At 40.9% G+C, this 19,028-nt stretch overlaps 2 protein-coding genes across 13 annotated transcripts in view; both read left to right on the forward strand.

The window, feature by feature from the left end:
* The window catches only part of sdk2a (sidekick cell adhesion molecule 2a), a 79,835-nt gene extending 75,858 nt beyond the window's left edge, over positions 1-3,977 (forward strand). For 6 of the 11 annotated variants that reach the window (XM_011478128.4, XM_078950935.1, XM_078950936.1 and 3 more), the window contains exons 44-45: positions 930-1,059; positions 2,293-3,410. In XM_011478128.4, the coding sequence (XP_011476430.1) occupies positions 930-1,059; positions 2,293-2,703 (541 nt within the window). In that variant the 3' untranslated portion in view covers positions 2,704-3,410. Of the gene's footprint in view, positions 1-929; positions 1,060-2,292 lie in introns of all 11 variants that reach the window. The other 5 variants (XM_011478127.4, XM_011478132.4, XM_078950933.1 and 2 more) reach the window with 1 other exon arrangement.
* Positions 3,978-6,777: 2,800 nt separating this feature from the next.
* Positions 6,778-18,288, forward strand: cdc42ep4a (CDC42 effector protein (Rho GTPase binding) 4a). Of its 2 annotated transcripts, none has more exons than XM_004071398.5 (2): positions 6,778-7,122; positions 15,522-18,288. In XM_004071398.5, the coding sequence occupies exon 2, from the start codon at positions 15,621-15,623 to the stop codon at positions 16,656-16,658; it is 1,038 nt and encodes a 345-aa protein (XP_004071446.1). In that variant the 5' UTR covers positions 6,778-7,122; positions 15,522-15,620; the 3' UTR covers positions 16,659-18,288. The 2 variants fall into 2 exon arrangements, with proteins under 2 accessions (XP_004071446.1, XP_011476427.1); XM_011478125.4 differs by lacking the exon at positions 6,778-7,122 and adding an exon at positions 14,411-14,603.
* The last annotated feature ends 740 nt before the right edge of the window (positions 18,289-19,028 follow it).

Below are 19,028 nucleotides of genomic sequence, written 5' to 3' on the forward strand. Positions count from 1 at the left end.
CTTGGGCGTGCCGACAGCACCACAGGGGATTGATTGCGTGCTGGCCCAGGCTCCACTCAAAAACTATTTTTACCATAAGTGCCTAGGCACAAATAATACCTACGCCAATACTGTAATCTCATAGTTCAGTGTTTACTCATTTTACCAGCTACAAGATCTTTCACAGTTCTCTGTTAACCCTTTTCTCGAGTTATGGACGCCGGTGCAATGGCATGCCTATGCAGGGTGGGCTAGGAACCAGTGCCCAAGGAACAGCACCAGAGCTAGTTACCAAAGGAGACATCTTTCAGGGCAAGTTGGACTCTAGCATGGCCCAATTGGTGTGCAGCGAGTAAGCCCTCCGATGAGCTTTTATAGCAGTAGCCATTATCTCAGAAGAAGATAAAATAATTGCATGCACAGATGTTTCTCTCTGGTTCACTTCGTGTATTTAATGACTCCTGTCAGAAGAATTTAAAGGTCTTCTTGCTCATAAAACTGCTCAAGGAGCTTAATAACTTGCCTTTTCTGCAAGAATTTGTATCTGCAACTGATTTGTTCTGCAACATTATTTCATAAATGATGGCTTTATTTTACACTCCGTGTATACTGTTTGTGTGTACTTTGATCTTTTAAAAGAAATAAGTATAGTATTATGGTAGTATGACTAAATATTTATTGTAATGTCTCTGATATACTGTATGTTGATAGCTAGAAGGACAATCCTTTTTTGAATTATCACAGACCACATTGTTTACTTACATAAAATCTGTTACATTTACTTTCCACCTAATGTTGTTTTTTCAATTATTCTACCCAACAAAGGTCTTTCACAAACCCAGAATTCATAAGATCTTTTTAGAAATGCAATACCCCTCCGCTGTCAGTTGTCTCAGACTTTAACTCCACTTTTCAAACTCCCTTTGGCTCTTCCTGTCTCTGTTGTTCAGGTCTCCTCCGAGACCCAGCCCCGGAAGTTTGCATTACTCAGATGAAGATGTCAGCACCAAGTATAACGACCTGATCCCTGCAGAAAGCAGCAGTCTGACTGAAAAACCCTCAGAGATATCTGACTCTCAGGTAAGCAGAGATTCTCGCTCGCAGTCTTTCCCCAATCCCCTGTCTGGAATAAGAAATGAACCTTTATTAAAAAAGTAAAGTTCAGCCATTGAACTGAACTAAAGAGATAGTCCTCCAGGGCAAAGTCTGGGCTTTTTCTGAGGAAGAGAAAAGTTTCCTGGCTTTTTTTCTTTCTGGTGTCACTAACACTACACGACCTTTGTGTAGCTTCCTGTTTTTGTCATCACCACTGTTTTAAATAAAGTAAAAATTAAATAGCTGCATAATTATGAGGCAAACTCCTTAGTAATTAATTAGTGATGCTTTAGCCGACTATCTACCTCAGGTGGATCATCTCAAAATTGAATGTAGTAAAGACCACAGCTGATGTGTTGGATCTTTTTCTATCAAGGCCTCTATCCACGCGACACTGTGCTTAATTATTCTCCAAACTAATAAAGTTTTACTCCGATAGTAAATGATTTGTCACAGATTCCAAAAAGTGGAACATTAAGATGGAGGAGGTTTCATAGTGATAGTGGAAACAGGTAGTTGGAAAAGGCAGCACAGTCAATTGTTGCAGATGCTACACATCTGTCTTTTCGCATTTGTAGAGCATCTACCTGAACAATGTACGTGCACAGTCAAAGGATCATTCACAGCTGTTTGAACTCACAGAACTGTCCCTAGAGACAAAAACCTGCTGCTGTTCTTTTCTTCTGCCTGGCCTACCACTGTTTACCTACCGCTTGGCCAGACAAATGGGGCCTTAGCATCTGCTGAGTGGTTGGGTGTCAATGCAGCAGCAGATGACTGATCGGCTGTCAGGCATGCAATTGTGCCAGCTGTATAATTTATCTTTTCTTAAGAATTGCTGTTTTTTTTTAATGGTTGTTTTTTTTCAAAAATGTATTAGAAAGAAGCATAATATAAAATAACACAGAAAATCAGCTACATATGTTAATGTGGTTTCTGTCCAATTCTAGGACACTCTTGTGTACACTTCTGTCTGTGCTCCACGTAGCTATGGGTGAGCTCTGATAGCCTATGACAGATTTTGAATAAATGTGAATATTTTGTTGGTTTTTTTGATAGATTTATAGTTGTGATTTCAAGCTGTGCTATTGTAGTAGATCTAGCCTTGATTGAGTACCATCAACGTGTCGTTTTTCTTAAACTTTAAGTGTCATTTAGAAAAAAAAAGGTTGCTGTTGTCATAACCTAAGAGATTTAAGAATGTTTTCTGGCTCACAGGGCAGCGACAGCGAATATGAGATGGATCAAAGTCGGCAGAAGACCCACTCCTTTGTCAACCACTACATCAGTGACCCCACCTATTACAACTCCTGGCGGAGGCAGCAGAAGGGCGTCTCTCGACCGCCTGCATATGGCTACTCCCAGCCCGAGCCCCTGGTGGAGCAGGAGTCCAGACAGCACCCACCACCCGTACCCCCTCTGCCCCCTCTCCTCCCACAGAGCGCCCCATCTCCACAGCCCCAAGGCCAAGGCCAGGGCACTCTGTTCAGGCCTAAAGGAAGCCGGACTCCTACCCCCTCCCTGCTGTCCTCTGACCCCCCCAGCCAGCACAGCAGCCTCTATCGGCCCCCCAGCAGCCTGGGCTGTGCCGCTCAGGCACCTACCGCGGGCTTCTCCTCCTTTGTTTGACACACATCTCTCTTTCCAATAACAGCTGGACCGTGAGAGCAAGTCTTTAGTTCTGTTGTTGGATGATTTGTATTTGCTCTTCTTTTTTTTTTTTATAAATTATTATTTTTTGTTTCTGTCTTACCGACAGAGTTATGGCTGAATATTTAGCATTTGCTGGCATCATAAATAGCGCTTTCTCCTCTGTGAAGAGTGTACATGTATGACTGTGTTTAGCGCATATGGTTGATCAATCTATGTACTATTTTATGGAAAGACAATCATTTGGAAAAAAAAAGTTTCTTGTGGTGATGCTGCGAACAATTTTTGGAAGGATCAACCATGTAAACAAGGACGAACGAAAAGTTTAAAAAAAAAGAAAACTCTTTTGTTCATCATAAGAGCTTTATGAAAAAAGAAAAAAAAACACTTTAGATCAAACGACGAACTGAAAGTCAGGAACGGACTCTGATTTAAAGAGGCGCCAGCGTTCTGGGCTGCTTTCAACTTTCCCACTCTGCCTACTCATTGTTGGAGCTGCAGTATGTGTTTACTATATGTACCTGTCTCATATTGTTTACCAGATATTTATATCAGTCAGCTTCAAGCTCAACATTTTCCAGAGATCACTAGTGAAGATGTTATGAATCACATTAAACCACCTTTATAGTATTCTGAGAATGTTGATTTTTGTGCTTGTGCTCATGTCAGTAAATATGCAAATTTCATTAGCAGCATGTCTTTGCTTTAATTTCATTCAAATGATGGACCAAATGCACAATTTTTCTTTGATGAAATGCTGTGTGCTCACCTTAAAACCACAAAAATGTTGGGAATTGATGTTCAAGGCATACAAAGAAAGCTTTGTTAGGTCATTGCACAGGACTTGTGAACTTTTAAAAGATGATTTTAGCAACAAAAACCAAAAGAAAAGCTGTACTATTTTTAGTTTTTTTTTTTCTATGTCTAAGTTTATCTACTTTTAACAAACAGTGGAATAAGTTCTCTGTGTTAACTCATCACCAAGGATTGTCATATGTGTCTGTGTTCGGCGTGTTGATTTGCAACAATTATTTATTTCATTTTGAAAGTGTTGTTTGTGCTTGAAGGGAAAATCAATCATGCAGTATTTCATGTTTTTACAACAAGAGTGAGCATCATGTTTATTTACAGAAGCTGAATGAGACCAATGCTGGAGAGGACCTACAAGATAATAGACAAAAAAACGTCAAAGTATATAATAAATGTAAACATGTATACACTTTACAATAAAGGAAACAGTTTGGACCTTTTCACAGCAGCTCCCCAAAAATATATTATTAATTTCCAATAAGTCTTTGTTTCTCATTAGAACATTTCAGAAAAATATTTGAGGGAATTAGTGGTAAAAATTTTTAGAAAATCCATAATCTGAAGTCTGAAAGAATTATAAGAGCATCGCAAAATTTGAATGAACAAAGGTCTTATAAAAAATAAAACCCATATCAGGCAGGCTATGGTTTGACAGAACAATCCTCCGTAGACCTTTTTTGCTTGGTCGAGCAATATGCATTTCTGACACTTGATCCCAGACTGCAGGGATGACCTGGTTTTCCTAGCTTTTGGAATTTAAAAAAAGCCTGATCTGACGCATGCATGCTGAAAATCAGTTGAGTGTTGGGCAGGTGCAGAGATAATCTCCTTATCTCAGGCCAGAAAACATTGATTTTAGTCAAAGCAAAGAGGAACCATGCTGATTGTGTTAAGATGAAGGCAGACGGCTCAAGGAAAAAGGGTGCAATCCTGCAAATGGAATGTCTTTATTTAGGCACTAATGAATGTTGAAAGACGAAGAATGAATGAAGAAGTTGGTGAATTCCCAAAATGATCATGATGTTTAGATTGAAGCAAACACTGGGACTTCTCACTAACAAGATTTATTTCAGTGATTTAAAGGTTCTCTTCTTTTTGTAAAGTATCTGTGCTACATTGCTACAACCCACAAACTCTACAAGCTGAATTTTTACAACTAAGTATAACATTTGCTTTATGGGAATTGTAATAATTGTATGATATTTTTTCACTGTCAGTTACAGTTTGTTTTCTCTGTAAGCCTCAGTTTTTTGTTGCAGTTTTTGGGAAACATGAAGATCTTCAGCTAATTCACATGCAAACACAGAGAAATAGAGGCAGCTTCACATCAACAAATCTGTAACACTTTTACATCTCAGTTCAGCATCTTCTTCTCATGGGATTGATTTAACATGTCCTCATTCTGACTGTCTGTTTTTTTCCTCTTCTTTTTTTTCTTTAGAACACATCAGAGAACATTTGCAGTGCAGCTAACTCGTCTTGACTGGTGACTCTAAAATTAGGGCACAACAGTGATGCATGAGACATACAGAAATCTAAAAATGGCACTTTTAAAACATTTTATTGCAGAAATATGTTTGCCTGAATATATAACTTCATGGTATTATGCTGATAAATTATCTAACCGCAGAAGCATAGTGAAGACAGAGAAGATAAACAAATGTGCTCTTTTGTCCAATGCTGCCCAGTAATGAAGAGGGAAAAACATGATTTTCTGTAAAAAGAAAGCTTTGAGAACATCAAACAGAAAAACTAACAAGTATGTGAAATAATTGGCAGCTAATTAAAACATTTGTGAAGTTTCAGAAAAGTTAGGCAACTATAAAGCAAATTAAATTACTTTAAAAAACAAGCTTATCGAAGAGGTTTCAAGTTTGGAATCTGTGTGATTTTTATATTACCAGAAAAAGTTGTTCCTTCAGTATTTTTTGTACTTTACATTCCCACAAACAATGTTGTCTAATATTGTTATTTTTACCATAAAGTTCATATGTTCAGATTGCATAACAGAGTGGGGCCAGGATCTGCAATTTCCTGCTTCTTACAATTTTAATAACAATTGTATGGGAAGACAGATCATGATCCTCCAAGAACATTCAATATTACTTTGGACTGTATGTCAGCTCCTTGAGAAAAGGGTTGTGCATTTAGGGTACGGGAATGTCAAAAAGAAGATTTTGAAAGTATCTAGAGCCTGAACAAAAGGCCACTGCAGTCAAATTCTCATCATGAAGAGAAATATTCTCCCATCAGCTGGTGGAACGGAGAATCCGGGAACAACGCCAGAGGGAGGAAATGACTTGTGAGTTCCTTGTCAAGCAGTTCATGGAAAAGCAGAGGGGTTGAGGAACCATGTGGATTGAAAGGAGTTGCATGACAAAAAAAAAAAAAAGCTTGTCTGTGACAAACGAAAGAATGATGATTTTCCCTGTAAAACTTTCTTCTTCCTGAAGTTAGGGTGAGAAGTAGAGGGGGTCTCAGCTGCTTCCTGTTCATTTCCATCTCAGAGGGGTTAAAATGAGCTGTCTTTATGGAAATGTTCAACCTGAAATACACAAGATCAAACAAATGCAGGCGTCAGGAAAGCTATTCATGGTTGTCAGACAGTGAGGAATGTGAGGACAGCTCCCTAACAGTAAAATTAACCAATTAAGAAAAAGCTATATGTTTTTTTTTTATTTTAATAAATAGAGGAGGACTTTGTTATATCAAAAATCTATTTTGAAGTCTGTCTCTGCAGCAGCATCAAATTATTGGTTGAAGTCGACAAAATGTGAAAACCTAAATAAAATTATAGTTATTGTGATATGCATTTTATATAGGCATACAGTCAATGCCATATTCGTGTTGTTTTTAGCCTCCCAGTCATTCAAATTTAATTTTTTCAAGTCTGAAATGAATCATTTGTTTAGTTTTCTTCTGGGAACAGTTAAATGCAGACAAGCAGAAATGGTGGGAGAACATTTACCTGAACAAATATATGATGCATTTTACTGTAATCCACAGTGTGATTTGCTTCAGTTTTGTGAATATATGGTAATTCAGTTTAGACATTTATGAGGGTTTTTTTGTTTTTGAGATTTCCCAAGACTCTCCCAAATTTAGAGCAGAATACTCTGAGATTTGAAATCATCTCCTTTAATATCCTTCACTCGGTTTAAAAGGATGGAAAAAGTAGAACTCTTATCATTAATTTTTCTTCTTGCTTTTGTGAATTAAAGTAAATGAGGCCGGCTGTTCGCTGGAGAAACGTGGGTTTCCGCCCCTCTCTCGCTGCTGAGAGCGGCCCCACGCTGGCAGCCTGCGTCTTTAAGGAGCCACGCAAAGAGGGCGTGTCCAGCGTCTCTACGGCAGGAATCATTGTAGTGGGTTCTGTCGCCTTGCAGCAGACGCTCCGCGTGTGAGGATGCCCTGACATCCTTTGCAGTATTTCTTCAAACAGAATAAACTACAGAAATCCTGATCTGACATCGCTCCTAAAGCGCAAACCCGCGCGCATCACGCCGTCCTTGGTTCCATGAACGCACCCCGCCACAGACCTGCTGGGGGCCTGCAAGTGGGTGCAGCCCTTTATGGATGGGATGCTCGGTGAGTATGCGTGTTTTAATGTTCGTTCTTTTAATTCAGCTCCATGATGAACACGGTTGCTTTTGTTCCTGCACGTATTCTGGCCTCATCCAGCTACGCGCGGCGCTTCAGTTCCGTGCGCGCGGCCGCTGCTGGTCAGCTGGTATTGTTCTCCTGCCACTGACCCACCCAGACTGTTGGTTTGGTTCAACTTCCATTTAGCTTCAGCTAATGTTGTTTATCAACAACCTCTCTGTTTAAAAAAGGCGTTTTGTTCCTAATATATTTTGGTTTATTTTGAATAAATGAACACATTTGTAGGTTAAGTGGGGGGATTTCTGAGCTGTAACTGATAAGAATGAGGCCTAACATCCCTGTAGGGTCACTTGCTTATCTGCGTGTTCAACAAAAAGACTTTTAAAACTTCAAAAAAAAAAAAAGAAGCTAGAGTTGGTAGAAAAATAGGAAACCATTTATCTGCATGTGCTGTTTGTCCAGTTCATCACCCCTTTTATCCCAGAGACAGTGGACTTTGAGTTTGAGCTTCAAGCCCTAAAGCTTAGTTTCCATGGTTTTTATTGATAACTCTTTATAAAAAAAAAGATTTAGGACTCCTTGATCTTTATATTTGAGTCATATTTAGATGTTAATGTGACATGTGACCCACCTTAACCTTAGTTTTGTGAGCTAACAGACTATGGTGCCTGGTTAGATTGGGGGGAATTAGGTTGATGACACAGCAAACAAGCAAACGTCATCTCTCAGATGAATGTGTCCTTGGCTTAACATGTTTACTCTTTCCCACATAAGTACCCCTGAAATTCCTTTTAGATGAAAAGAGGTGACAAAATATTAACCAGCCCCTCTCTGGTTCAGCTCTGTGGTTTTATATTTGCACACATGGTATGCAAATCTGCAAGTTTCCTTTCCTCTTTGTGGTGCTGGACTTTGCGCCTGTCTCTTAACTTTTTTGGTCACATGCAAATAGTAGCTGATGAATCAACTCATCTATTTAAAAAAAATGGAAAATGTGAATGCATTTCCGCTATCGTTTGGAGACAGCGGTGGAGTAAAACGTTGTGGTCACAGAGTGTGTGGTCGTGCAACATTGTTGAACTATTGTCCAGAGTTTGTGCTCATTTGAGGCAATCTGTGTGTCCTGCCCAGCCCCTTCACATTCCAGGAAATGCCAATATAAACTTTTTTTCCCCCCTTCAGAATGTAATGTAGAATTTTGGTTCCACGTCAGTCTTTAATGCGTTCGTATAGTTTAACTCTGGAATTATTACATAAAGATAAAATATAAAACTTTAAGTCACATTTTGGGTATTTTACTTTTGTATGACTAAAATCAACAGATCTTTTTGTCGAAGCCCTTCTTTAAAAAAATCTTTCTTGGTGCATTTTAGGATTTTTATGCTTTTGTGGTCTATTGTGACCTTTGGCTTCCTTTCTTTGGTCTCATTAGTTTTGGTGCTTTGTGACCTTTGAGTGTTTATAAAGCAGACCAGATGCCTATTATCTCCTGCTGTTCTGTTTTTCTGTTATATGTATTTCTTGCATTTTAATTGGTTTATACTATAGATGGATAAAAGATGGTCATGTGACCCACTAGTTAGTATTTGGCCCATTTAAAGGTGGTCTTTAATCTTTGTGGTCATCATTTTTGACCAAGCACATCATCAAACCTCTTTTTTTTTTCCAGAGACGTCAACATTTCAAGATGTGTGCTTCTATTTTTTATTTATATTATTTGGTAGAAGTGACCGACAGTTTTTAGAGCTTAGTGACCTGTTAGAAAATGGGTCACTTCCCAGTTTTAGCACAGTTTTGATCTAAAATTTTGGTAAAATTATAAAGTTAAAAAAATTCAAGCATCATAATTATCTTAGATTTTAATCTACCAACAAATGTGGGGGAGAAAATGGATTTTAGCCAAAGTATAGATGTTTATTTCTGTTAAGAAAATGACGAGCACATAGCGAGTCGATGGCTCAGTTGGCTGGGTGCAGCGGCGGTAATCAACTTCATCCTTTGTCAAGACCCTTTACACAGTTGCCTAACTAGCCACAAGGGGACCTGGGTCTGGTTCTCCCTGTGCTGGTCCCAAGCCCAGGTAAAATACTGGGTTGTGTCATGAAGGCATCTAATGTAAAAATCTCTTCCAAGCCAAATGTGCAGATCAGTGAAAGCTGATTCACTGTGGTGACACCCTGAAGTGATGCGCCGAAAGATGAACAACAAGAGGACTAGCGCAGGCTTAACTTTGTATCGCGCCACCTTGCAGTCACATGGGGAACTGCATTGGCTCCAGGTACTTTGTTTCAAACCAGCCTCAAGGAGTTGGAAATCATTTCTACATCAGGACTTTCCAGTCTAGACTGGAGTTTGCTACCCTGGATAGCTCCTTTCGGATGCTAACTGTTGAGCTTTTCTTTTTTTTTTTTTCAAGGAATCAAAGCAAGAATAATGCACAATACAATCAGCAGTTATACATTCGTACAGAGACTTATCAACCTTAGGATAATTAGACATTTTCCTCTGAAGATGCTAGAAAAGTCTAAACCTTCCAGCTGGTAATTGCATGACATGTGTCATATAACCTTCAGTTGTTTGTCCTGGGATTTTTTGCCGCTAAAGAAGCTTCTCTGGCATCAGAGGCTCAGCTGTGAGTCTGATTAGATGACCTCCCTGATAATTATCTTTTCAGGAATCCAGCTGCTTAACCAAATAAAATTACATTCTCCTCTTTCAGGCTAGAGGCTTTATATACCCTTTCTCTTATCTACTTTTCATATGTTTGTATTCATTAAAAAAAAGTTATGTTATCTGGAGCTGCCTATTTTGCTTTACACTTTCTTGCCTTGTAATTATGACACTCTGAAATCTTGAGAGTCCAGAGTCCCATAATTGCCCTACATTCCTCCCATTGAGGAGCATGGGGTTTTTCCTCTAGAGTCTTTCAAAATGAGCCGTTGCTTCTCATCGGCGGTGCTTTGGAGGCGCTGCAGACACCTGGGTCTGAGCTCAGAGCTGTCATCATCTGCTGTGAGTCAGCTGCCCTCCTGTAGAGAAGATCCGGATGTGTTCATCTCCTCTAACAATTACCTGAAGGTGAGGCCCTCCATGTGCTGATGCTACATGAAGAGTGGCTGTTAAGCACAGTGTCAGCACTGGCTCCCATCCTTCTACATTATTAAAATTGTGTGTTGATGGAGACAGGGCCAGTGTTTGTTTGGACAGGCCTTCTGTATTACAGTTTGGTGGAGTGGGCCCTTGTTTACATTGGAAACGGTCAGGAAGGGCAGGCTGAGAAGATTTCCGGAGAGATGGAGAGGGTTTGTAGCATCATATTTTTCCACCTCTGCCCGTCCTGTGTACTTGCCAAAATGTTTCTCAGCTAAAACTGGTGTGTCTGGGATTATGTGCCGTCAGCCATAAGCATTAGTGTTAATCCTGTTCATTTTAGTCATATCCTTGCAGTGTACATCTACTGCACGCTGTTTCTAACACCTCAGAACAGACAGTGGTTATTTGACCCCTGGTGGAGGCTGAAGTTGCAAGACTGGAAGAGTTAGGTGGTACTTCCAGGGTTTATTTTTTTGCTGAATCTGATAAATTCTACTAATCTTAAACCCATTGGTTTTTAATGGCTTGCTCATTTCCCAGTTAATGTTGGTTGAACCATGGAGGCAGAATGTTTTGTAGTTATTAGAGTCGGCAATAATGTCGGAATGCAATTTATCGTCGAGAGCACAAAAGCATAGCAGAGCCATAAAAGTGATGTTTATCTGTCTGATTGAACGTGGAGAATGTGTCGCATTCTTGGACGTGATGAATGGGAATTCAGAACTGTCGTACCCCGTTTGTGTCTGCAGTGAAAGCTGCCGGCTGACAGACAGAGACGCAGACATCTGGACGTGTCATTCCTCTCAGGTGTTGGAGGTCAGCAGGACAGTGTCTGTTTTCTTCCATGGATCCTTTTTATGTAGACTCTCCTGAAAGCTTACAACCGTCTGCCATTTTCTTCCTGCAGCCCATCTGTCTGTTCTCTTTCTGGGATTAAAAAGAAACTTTCAAAACCTTTTTTCAGAGAGTCACAATGATCCTGAAAGTTTTTGCAGCTAAAGTGCTGTATATACTTTTTCTTTTATTTGGCTAATGCTCTGGAATCTTCTTCTAACTTAGAAAAATTCACAACTCTGAACTCCAGAATATTGCAAATGTTGAAAAATATAAAATTTAGAAGTGATTTTTGCTGTTATTCCCTTCTACTTTAAAAATTGCATTATTGTTATCTTCCTACAACTTTTTCTCCAAAACAGTACAAAAAAAGACTATCCTAAATTCAATTCCTTCGCTCTAAAGTTTGTAATTATTTCCTAGTAGTTTAATAATATCATTGATAAATTTTATAGGCGTTTAAACTTAATTTTTATTTTTTATGAGTGTTTTTTCTGCTCATTCTTTTTTATATTAAAGTGTCCTATAAAAGTATTTTGTTTGTTTTTTGGTACATTTGACTTGCTGAGTTCTAATGTTTTCTATGGAATCTTGTTTCTGTGCCTGCATAGTTTTTCTCAAGAGGTCTAATTTGCTGACAGAGTCCAGAGACCTTCAGGACAGTCTCTGCACTTCAGTTCAGTGATGAACAGCACCATGTCTGGGCTCTACACCCAAAAACACAAAGCAAAATCAGTAAAGGGACATTCCTCCAACTATTGGGGAAAATGAACAGGATATTCTGGCAGTTTAGTTAAAAACTGCTGCTTTTTATTTTCACGACCACCTTTCCTGTTAGGGGGCAGATGCAGATCTCCTTCCAGAACAAGCTGGAATCGGTTCAGAATAACAATAATTTCTCTTTTTAATACACAAGAAGAACAAGGGGCTTTTTTCATGCTTACGTTTTCTGCACAAACGCATCAAGAAGAGCACAATATAAAGTGGAAAGTTTGGATGAAATTACATACAAGTCCAGCCTACCTGATTTGATCTAACATCCCATCTCTTCTTAGGATATTTTGAAAGGTTTTCAGTTATATATTGTGGATCATTATGAGTGGAACATGTAAATATAGATCAGCTAGACTTTAATTCTTCTCTAACATCCCCAAAAGGACAATTTAAACATCAACTAAGCTCCTTTTTCTTGTAAGCAAGAGGACTTTCTTTCAGAGTTCTCATTAGAGTGGCATGCTGTATTTCTCTCCAGAGGATGTCATCTGCTTGATGTCTGTTGCTCCCTTTTTGTGTGATTGAGAGATAATGTCATTTCCGTTGTTTTTCCCGTGGCTGCTCCTTCCTAAATGAGACATTTGGGCTCGCCAATGCAGTTGCGCGTTAGATACCATCAACCAGAAACCATTTGTCTTCTTAATTACTGGAGCATGTGTACAAAATATGTGTGCAAACCTATTGCAGAGACACAGTATAATTCTCCCCAATGGAAAAAAAGTAAGTAAATGAGCTTTGACTCAGAAACGGGATGTTTGCAAACAGCTTGATTATCGGTCAAATTCAAAAAAGAGGTGGGAAGTTTTTCCTTCCAGTTCTTCCCGATACATTCAAGTGTAACCTCCCAGTTCTGGATGGGTCATGTGGTGTCTCCATCCAGGTCAGTGGCTTCGAATGATGCGTAAAGATCCGGAGCCTCCTCTGTAGAAACGGCTTCCAGACCGTAGACTTCAAATGAGATGAATTAAACTCAAAGAAGATGAGACATAATTCCTGTCTTAGGGATGAGGGATCCCTCGAGGAATTGTATTGAGTGGCCTGCTTAGAGAGTATTGACGAGGAGTGCAAAGATGAGAGGTTTTCCAGGCAGACAGTGTCTCTCTGATCTGGAGTTGTGGTCATGCATAAAAATCTTAGTCTTGTGATGAAGTATTAGATGAGCTATAAAACTTAGTGGATTCATGTTAACTACAGGAGCATTTAAGACTTAAGCCTGCGCCCACTGTTTGTTCTGCCTGTGATGTTAACAAATCACTGCAGCATCACTTTGTTTGCTTTTGATCTACTTTTACTTCTGCAGTCAGGAAGAATCAATCCATTTAAATTAGCTTGGAAACAGTTTTTCTCTGCTCTTTTCCGAGGATGTGCAATTGTTTTCCTCTTAAGTGTCGTATAGGCACTAAAGGCAAGACGTAGTCTTCAAAAGAAGGTTGAAGAAGCAAATATATTTAATATGTGAAGCACAAACAGAGCAAATATTACATTTCTTGGGAAATTGAATGAAATGCAATTTCAGGAGGTAGAGAGCGCTTGCAGCAGTTGGAAATCCTTCATAGTTTTCTGTTGTTTACAACTCGGCACGAGCGTGCACGTCTGCCACTGGTGCCTTTCCTCCACGGTGGAGACGCACGCCGATCAAAGCCAGGTCAGTCAACCTTGTAATCTGCGCTTATCTTTCAGAGAGCTCAAGCCCTGCGTTTGCCTCTGACCGACACCGCTGCCAAAACTGAAGGGTTGCAGATGTGGCCTCACTCCTCCCCTCTCTGCCCCTCGCTCTGACCAAGCGAAGGTCTGAGCATGCGTGTGTTTAGAAAGCCCCCCCACCCTTCCTTTAGTGATGGGACTTAATGGTTCCCACGCTCACTACTGTCCTCTTGTATTTTTGTTTTCTACAACCATGCTTGCTTTAAAGATGGCCACCCCCGTTGTTCTGTCTTAATAAGTGAACTGAAAAGCTTCATTAGATGCCTTTTTTTTTTTTTTTTTAGCTTGATCCCGGTCTGAGGGCAAAATAAATGCAAGCTTTCAGCGTCCTCACTCTTTTTGATCTGTTACTGTTTTCACTGCTTCTGCCACCCAAGAGAAACTAATCCAAAATTTGTTTTCTTTTTCCCTTCCTGGGTGTGAATATTTTCCCACCAATATTTCCATATACCGCTTCAGAGAAGGCTGCTTCAATAATAAACGTTTTGGGCAAAAAGGAAAAAAAAATAGACCATGTTTGTTTGCTTTCATGGGGCCTTTGGGAGTTCATGGAAAAAACTTTAATATCCAGCGAGATCTCAGTTAAAAACCTTTCACAGGCTTCTTTTATGTGCATCTTTTTTGCAACCTCAGAGGTATAATGAACAATTTCTGGCAGAGAAAAAGAAATTAGACGTCCAAAATTGAATGAATGAAAGATCGTAATGAGTCCTGACGCATTGTGCAGCCACTGACAGGAAATGATGTTGTTCGCTTGCAAGAGGCCGTTACTATAGTAACTGAAGCAGGTGTGCTTATTAACCGGAAGAGGAGTAGAGGTTGATCTGGCAGAGAAAAGAACAAGGTCAGAGCTCTACAAAGCCTGCCACAATAAACGGCTGAAATCTCCCAGCGACAGCTTTGCCAAAAACAACTTCTGACTTGAATATCTTCTAAAAGCTCGCCTGCGAGAAACTCGGTGCAAAGCTGCTGACTGTTTTTAGCCTCTTCCTCTGTCAGAGTGAGTAAACATAGGCGGAGGGAATGCGCAAGACGGAGAAGGGCTCCGTTAAGACGGCAAGGTAAGCATTTCCTGTGGCCTGTGCGCCGTAAAGAGTTTCCACCCTGGAGTGAGAGCTGCATGTGTTTTTGATGAGTCTGTAGAAACTGCATTTCATCTTTCAGACCACCGTGACAGCGCTTCTTTTCATGTGTGTTTTATGTCGGGATGGAGAGCTAATGAGACGCCCCGCTCCTTGTCCTTCAGCACCACCTGAAGAGGAGGAAGCAGGGGTGTCTGGCTGACGGCCTGTGGGGAGTTTTTCTCTGTTGGGGGTTTTTAATAATGTAGTTGCACCTTTTTTTTGTTTTTGTTTGCTCCAAGCTGCCACTCAAAACTGTGAGAAGTAGAACCTTTTGAAGCAGTCTGCTGTATAATTTTGATAAGAGGAAGTCCTGCAAATTCAAAATCGAGAAAATCCTACACAATAATTTTAGGGGTTAAAAACAACTATGTCAATACATTTGGGAAAATATTGGGGACATTTTTGAAAGCCCAAAGTTGAACCAATACTCACGACCATGAGTGTTTGTGGGCATCTGTCTAACTTTTCATCATTAGATGAAGAGGTTTTGGCCTGTTGATCTGATGTGCATTCAAAGTCACCCAAAAAGGTCCATTCAGTCGTCTCAAGTTCACGTTGGTCTGTGGTTTGTTTTCTGCTCTGCCTTTTGCTGCTTCAATTCCACTCCTGTGGTTTTCTCCCATCTTTTGAGTACATTTAGAAGTCGCTTCAAATACGCTGAAACCCACTGCTTATCAATTTAAAGCTTTTTAATTGGTAGCTACAGAAATTAGTGGAACATTTTAAATTCTTGGAAAATGTGTTTTAGCACTTAAATGACAAAATAGATTAAAGGTTATGGATGGATTTCGAAGTTACTTCTTTTTTCTTGTCCTTGTTGATTTGGTTTGATTCATTTATGCTTTCTTTTTCCAGGTTCTGGGTCTGAGTGGAGTTGAGGATTCTGCTATCCTGTCTGACATTCTGGTGCCTTAAAGTGTCATTGAGCAAAACCCAAACACTTGGTCTGCCATCATGCCGATCCTTAAGCAGCTAGTAGCATCTTCCTCCCAGACGAAGCGCCGCTCACGCATGGATCTGACACGAGAGATGATCAGCGCCCCTCTAGGCGATTTTCGCCACACCATGCACGTCGGCCGCAGTGGTGATGCCTTCGGGGACACTTCTTTTCTCAGCAGCCGCTCTGGAGAACCCTCCCCTGAGACCTCATCCTTCCCTCGGTCACCTCGGCCTGGACTTCTGTCGCGCACCTTCAGAAGCAGCAAGCGTTCCCAGTCAGTCAACAGAGTGGACCAACATGGGGATGGCAGCCTGATGGTCCCCGGAGGCTCGCCCACGTTTGTTAAAAACGCCATGTCTCTGCCTTTCCTCAACAATGAGGATAGAAGCGACAGCATGGGGGCTAAGAGTTTGTCTTCAAGTCCATTTAAGCAGCATGAACTGCAAGGAGAAAGTGGGGCCGCTGCTGCAGCACATTTCCTCGAGCTGCAGGAAAAAAGCTTCGGGGAACTGACTGAGCTACCAGAATATCCCATACCGTACGGAGGTGGAATGAAGCACGCAGAGTCAGTGATGTCCTTCCATGTTGACCTGGGCCCCTCAATGCTGAATGATATCCTGGGTGTGATGGAGAAAGAAGATGATGATCTTGGCTATGAGGAGGGAAAGAGCAGCGAGGGCCGGGCTTCACCACCCGTCAGTGCCAACGGGGACAAAGAGGACGTTTTAAAGGAAAGGGAACATGTAGACGGGGAGGAAGAGATGGAGGAGGAGGATGGTGAGGTGCGGCATGAAGCCTCTCTCCTCTCAGCCGTCTCTCTTGATTTTAGGCCAGAGGACGAGGGGCCGTACACCCCTGAGATACGTCCCAAACACTTGCAGCACCTAGACAGCTGCTCCATGTCAAGTTCTGGTTCTGCCGCAATGGATGACAAACCCAACAGCCACAATTATACAGGAGATACAGATAGCGCCACTTTCAGTGCTCCGCCCGAAGAGGAAAGCAATTTCTCCTCTTTCTTGGAAGATGAAGAGGATGAAATCCGTGTATGAGAGTCCTGAGCCACAAACACAGAACTAAAGTTGTAGATTTTTTTTTTTATCTTAATGGCAAACTAACACCAATACTGTGGAAATAAAAAGGTGTTTGCACAGGACAAAGCAAGCATGACTCTCCTTCAGGCAAATCGAGCTTCTCCCTTGGCCTTACCCCTCAGCCGTGTTTGCCTGTCAACCCGTCTCTCCTTTTGAACACTAAGGTGACTGAACAGAATGCTAGCAGATGGGCAAAGGGAGTTGGGATTATAGAGGATCTTTGCTAGGAAGACCACTTTTCTCATCTGAAACCCAGCTCTCTGATTTGACGCTTGTGGGTTTCTCCTTTGGTTGGACGTGCTGAGAGAAAGAGCAGCGAGGGGACATCATGCGGCCTGAGCCGAACAGAAGGCTTCTGTCACAACAGGATCAGTGGTGGGTGTCCTGTCACAATAAAGCGAGCTGTGTTTGTGGCTGCAGAGTGAGAGCGGGCATCAGGCCTCTTTCATCAGCAAATATTATAGCAGAGCTGCAGATCTGTGAGACTTTGTTCCTTTATTGTCGCGTCTGTAACTCAGGGTCTCTGTGATGCCGCTCAAAGGCAGCCTTCTCCCACTCTATGCCTAGACCACAAAGCCTGAAACTCTCCTGTTACTCATATAAAAGTTGAGTTTTGATTCAAAAAATTAATCAAAAACAGTATTATGACTGTCCAGCAAGCTTTTCTTTCCTGCATCCTTGTTTTAACATGTTTCTTTCTGAAGCTATTGGCATGAACAGACTTGTTCCTTCTTCTCATCCGTAGTATAACTGAAACTTCAGATGAGTATGGCAACCACATCCTTCCTTGTTCTGATACATCCGAGCAACTGCAGAGGTGCAACCAAACTTGATTTTCATCTCTAAACTGAACTGTTATTTATGCATCGGTTCCACCACTACATGCAAGTAGGGTTTCAAGGTTGACCGGCGAGTGTTTCAGCACTCGCAAGTAAACCAAACACTACTAGTATTTCTTTTTGTTGACGGTTTATGTGTGTCTGGAATGGGTGTGCTTTGTTTTTATTGTCAGAAAAAAAGATTTGCCTAATTTCTGCTTAAAGACTGACCAAGAAAACAGGACATAGGCAGTAGCAGGTGCAAAAGGCGTTAGGAAAATCTTGACTTTTTTTTTCTTATTTTTTCTTTGCTAGTTGCACAGTCATTGCAGCCCAGCTCTGCCTCTTGCGTCATTAAAGCCATGAGGCTGAGGCTTACTTGTGCTGATTGATTTCACTGCCTTAACTGAAACTGACAGATGTGCCAAATTATCATTTTTGAGCCAAAAATAATTTCAGCGCTGCGACTCGCTTGGGAGAGGGAGCCTGACGGAGATGTTATTTCGTTTGTGCAGGTAATGGGTTTGAACATAGTTTTAGATTCAGAGTCGCGGGTTAAAGTCATCAAAATAAATGTTCTGAAGTGAAAAATCCCGTTGGAAGAGGAGAAAATGAGTCTGCAAAGCTGGATGTGCATCACTTACACACTACACATTTCAGTGAAGACATTTCAGAGGTTTGTTTTGTGTGAATGAGTTTTTTGTGATATGCTTTATTTCTTTCTGTACTCGAGATAACCTATATTTTTCAATAAAAGAGAACCACGATTACCTGTTGTGTCTTTCTCCTGTCATTTATTTTTTTTTTTTATTTAGGGGGTGAACATCAGCTGATGATGCTGTGTATAAGGTGATTCACAGTCAGCAGCTTTAACAAGTGAGTCCTTGAGTACCGCCTCCGTTTCCTGTCACTATTCTTTGGGTCTCCCTGAAGAGGAAGGAAGGAAGTAATAGAGGCCGGAGCACACCACGTCTCTGAAGTGCAGAAGCCGAAAATGATCCGATGACCCATAAGTTTAAAAGTAAAAAGTAAATAAAAGCCCTGTCTAGATGCATCTGAGGTTTAAGTTGACAAACATGGCTGACAGGTAATTTTTCTCAGCCCGTTTGCTGGATGATGGATGAGACCGTGATCCCAGTCATCATCATGCACTCAGAACTGTCAGTTTACATTCTCTTCTGTGCCATCCTTTTGGACTTTTTAAGCTGAGCCCCCCCACCCTCACACCCTGGCTGAACTTGTGTGCTTTGTTAACACTCTAGACAGCTCACGGTGTCACCCGCATCCCTCCAAATTAAAGCTGCACACTGAAAACACTGCTTCATTCCTCTTTATCGATTCGGACTTTCATCCTCACTTTAGGGGATCTTTAATCTCTTTCCACTTTCTATTCTTCATGGCCACATTATTTCAGTGTCCAGTCTGCCATGAGGCTTGAAAAGTCATTATTCTTACACTTGTGGTAAAAGCAGGCCATTTGTATTGATCGCTGTGATCAATACAAACCAGT

This window comes from Oryzias latipes, chromosome 8 (genome assembly GCF_053564925.1).
Source record: "Oryzias latipes strain Hd-rR chromosome 8, Olatipes_Hd-rR_3.1".
NCBI classification, from domain to species: Eukaryota; Metazoa; Chordata; class Actinopteri; order Beloniformes; family Adrianichthyidae; genus Oryzias; species Oryzias latipes.

Coding starts and splice junctions, on each gene's coding strand:
- cdc42ep4a (XM_004071398.5), top strand. CDS start 15,621: ATGCCGATCCTTAAGCAGCTAGTAGCATCTTCCTCCCAGACGAAGCGC.